The sequence below is a fragment of the Mus pahari genome, chromosome 2 (assembly GCF_900095145.1).
Source record: "Mus pahari chromosome 2, PAHARI_EIJ_v1.1, whole genome shotgun sequence".
Taxonomy (NCBI): Eukaryota; Metazoa; Chordata; class Mammalia; order Rodentia; family Muridae; genus Mus; species Mus pahari.
The window spans coordinates 147872491-147875981 of NC_034591.1; the positions used below are offsets into that span (position 1 = coordinate 147872491).

Sequence of the window (3491 nt, forward strand, 5' to 3'; positions counted from 1 at the left end):
CTCCCTCCCTCCCTCCCTCCTTCCCTTCCTTCCCTCCCTCCCCCTCCTTCCCACTTCCTCCCCCTTTTTATATCCCTCCCTCTCTTTCTTCTTCTTTTCCTCCCTCACAATGTTTTAAAAGAAAATACCAGGAGCTCTACTGAGAGTTTGTCTCCCAGCCTCTGATATTTATTTGTTTTAAAGCAGCTTACAGAAACCTTAGATAATCAGGGGCACATTTTATATGGTGGACACACATGAACTAAATTGCTTGTTCCTTACTCAAAAAAGCATTTACATGTAGCTCATGTAACATTTTAGTGAGCCAGAAAATAAGGAAAAGGCGGTGCTGTGGTTCTACATATACCAAGTCCTTAGCAATAAACTCTTCAGCCAAACTTTCCAAAAGACAAGTCTCAATAATTTGAGGAATTATTAATATTCAAAGTGGGCTAAACAAATGCTAGTCTTTTGTCAAAGAAGGAAGAAAATAAAGGCAAGCCTTTCATAATCCAATAAATGTTGTATCTAAATCTAATATTACCCCGTTTATGAATAATACTGTTTTTATTTTAACAGAGAAGAACCCAGTTTATAAAAGACAGAAATAAATCCTTAAGGGAACTCTGTCCTCAAGCATCAGGCAGCTTTTCTGGACTAAGCTTTGGTGTGCATAGGTAGCCAAGGCTTTTATATTCTATCACTAATCAGTATATTCCCAAACTAAACCTTCATCCACTCAACTGTAACAGACAACCTTCCTTTTCAGTTTTGATAGAGCCACCAAGGGTCCAGATTACTTGACTCTGTTGATCTTCCTGTGAAATTCCTATCTCCTGCAGAGCTCTCAGTCCTTTCCCCAACTCTTCCATAACACTCCCTGAGCTGCTGCCCTGATGTTTGGCTGTGGGTCTCTGCATCTCTTTCAGTCATCCGCTGGTTGGAGCCTCCCAGAGAACAGTTATGCTAGAATTTTTTCATGCTTGTCCTTTTGGGTCTTGGTTACCTCGCTCATGATGATATTTTCTATTTCCATCCATGAATTTGCAAAATTTATGATGTCTTTGTTCTTAGTAGCTGAGTAGAATCCTATTTCATTGTGATATTAAACCACAATCTCTGTGTCCATTCTTTGGTTGAGGGGTATCTGAGTTGCTTTCAGTTTCTGGCTACTAAGAATAGAGCTTCGGCCAAGAAGTGGGAGTGGGTGGGTAGGGGAACAGGGGCAGGGGGAGGGTATAGGGAACTTTCAGGATAGCATTTGAAATGTAAATAAAGAAAATGTCTAATAAAATTTAAAAAAATAGAGCTGGTATAATTATAGTTGAGCAAATGACTTTTTGGACTGATGGAACATTGCTTTTGATATATGCCTAGGATTGGTGTAGGTGGGTTTTGAGGTAGCACTATTCCCAATTTTCTGAGAAACTGCCAAATTGATTTAGAGTGGTTGTACAAGATTGAAATCCCACCAGCAAAACAGGAGTCTTTCCCTTGCTCCACAACCTCACCAGCATTTGCTGTCACTTGAGTTTTTGATCTTAGCCATTCTGATTGGAGTAAAGAGAAATCTCATGGTCATGGATTTTCATTTAATTGATGACTAAGAACTTCAACATTTCTTTAAGCACTTCTTGGCCATTTGAGATTTCTCTGTTGTGAATTCCCCGTTTAGGTCTGTACCTCATCTTTTCTTTAATTTTTAATTTTATTTTTTATGTTATTTTTATGTTTTACTTGTACACTTTGAATCCAGCTTACTGTACCCTTCCAGGTTACCCCTCCCACAGTTCTTCCTCCAAACCTCCTTCCCTTTCTTCTCTGGAGGGGGTGAAATAATTCTTTAATTCTAAAACAAGTAAAATTATATCATACTGAATATTTAACACCCTGAATACCTGTTTGTTTTGTTATTTAAATGCACACACATGCACACACACACACACACGACTGTATACCAAGTAAATAAATGATTTTAAAAGGATTTATGCTGATTATTAGTTGACCTACTCACAAAATATTGTGCATTTCTATTTGTTTGATAGCCAATGAAATCTCAGCCTGGGTACATGATGATAAAAAAGAAGCATTTATGTGTAATTACTGTATCATGAAATTACCATGAGCTTTACTTATTATACATATTTACAATTAGAAAGAATTATAGCACATGGCTGAAAAAAATCATGCAAATATACATTTTATTGTCCTAAAATTATAAGTGTATTTAAGAATTTTAAATTCTGAAGCTAGTACTTTGATTATTATAATTATAATTAAGTAGCTCATCATTCTCAGCGTATGCCGAACTCTTTCTCAATTAAACCTAAAGCAAGAAATCATTTTAGTGATCTGATATCTAAAATATACTATACCTTATATATTATAACTTTATAATTTTAAATTATACTTGTATATTGTGCTTCTCTGATGTGATATATTTGCATATAACTTTTATCAGATATAACACAAAATTGATGAAGCAATATAAAACAAAATTTTAAAGAAAATTAATAATCTTGGAGAATTTCTTATGAACTCAGTTTCTTTTAGAATATGCAAGATGATCTGCAATTTATGTTAGGGACCCATGATGTAAATCTCTGCTTCAGCCACCATAGCACATAAAGAAAGGTCCCTCTCAGGTTTGTGTCTCTACAGATTAGGACACAGGAGTGTCCTGAAGGAAAAACTGCTGCAACAATCTCACAGAACCTGACATAGAGAATGTTCTTCAACAACTCACTCCTCCAAATTTGCATGGAAAGAGCCAGAAAGAAAATGGCACAGAGAAGGACATAGGTGATCATGGTTTGCAGGACTTTGATGTGGGCATCGGCAAGGACATCTCTGCATCTTTGTGCATGCTGTTGCATCTTCTTGTAATGTCTCCACAGGGAGAAGATGAGCAGGAGAAAAGTTGACTGGGAAAGTGTAAAGGGTATGGATGTGAAAATACAGTTGTTAATGACTAAAATAACCCTGTAAAATGACGCAGTATTATTTGAAGTGAAATCATACAGTAGATGTTCTCTGTAGTCATCCATCTTGGTATCAATGTATGAGTTTATCAGCAGAGTGTTTAGAAGCAAGAGGCCCAAAGACATGAGCAAAGTCCCTGAAACTACCTGGTTAACTCTCATCTTTAAGTAAACAAAAATAGAGTTAGAAAAATGAGCTATTTTAAGAAAATAAAAAAGGCCAAGACATGCAGCAAGCCACATGCTAAAATGATTGCTGAAAAGCAAATGGAAATTAATCAGTTTTACCATTCTTCTAGTTACCAACACGTGTGTGTACAGCATAGACACTGCTATAACAGTGAATACTGTCAAAAGAAGGTAGATTCTGGAGAAAGCCAAGGCTGTGAGTATTTGATTCAGTGCAGAGATCTTTCTTCTCTTGAACCAGTGCACGCAGTTCACCAGAGCTATGAATCCATTTCCAATCCATCCTATTATTATTTCCACAATTACAATGAATGTAAACATGCTCTGTATGATTCCATCCAT

General features: G+C 36.4%; 1 protein-coding gene across 1 annotated transcript; it reads right to left on the reverse strand.

Moving 5' to 3' along the window:
* Positions 1 to 2528: 2528 nt before the first annotated feature.
* On the reverse strand, positions 2529 to 3491 carry LOC110314094 (taste receptor type 2 member 129). Its single transcript, XM_021188566.1, has one exon. It carries the CDS (start codon positions 3489 to 3491, stop codon positions 2529 to 2531), a length of 963 nt encoding a protein of 320 aa, XP_021044225.1.

Excerpts from the sequence above, each read along its gene's own strand:
- LOC110314094 (XM_021188566.1), bottom strand. The coding sequence starts at position 3,491 with ATGGATGGAATCATACAGAGCATGTTTACATTCATTGTAATTGTGGAA.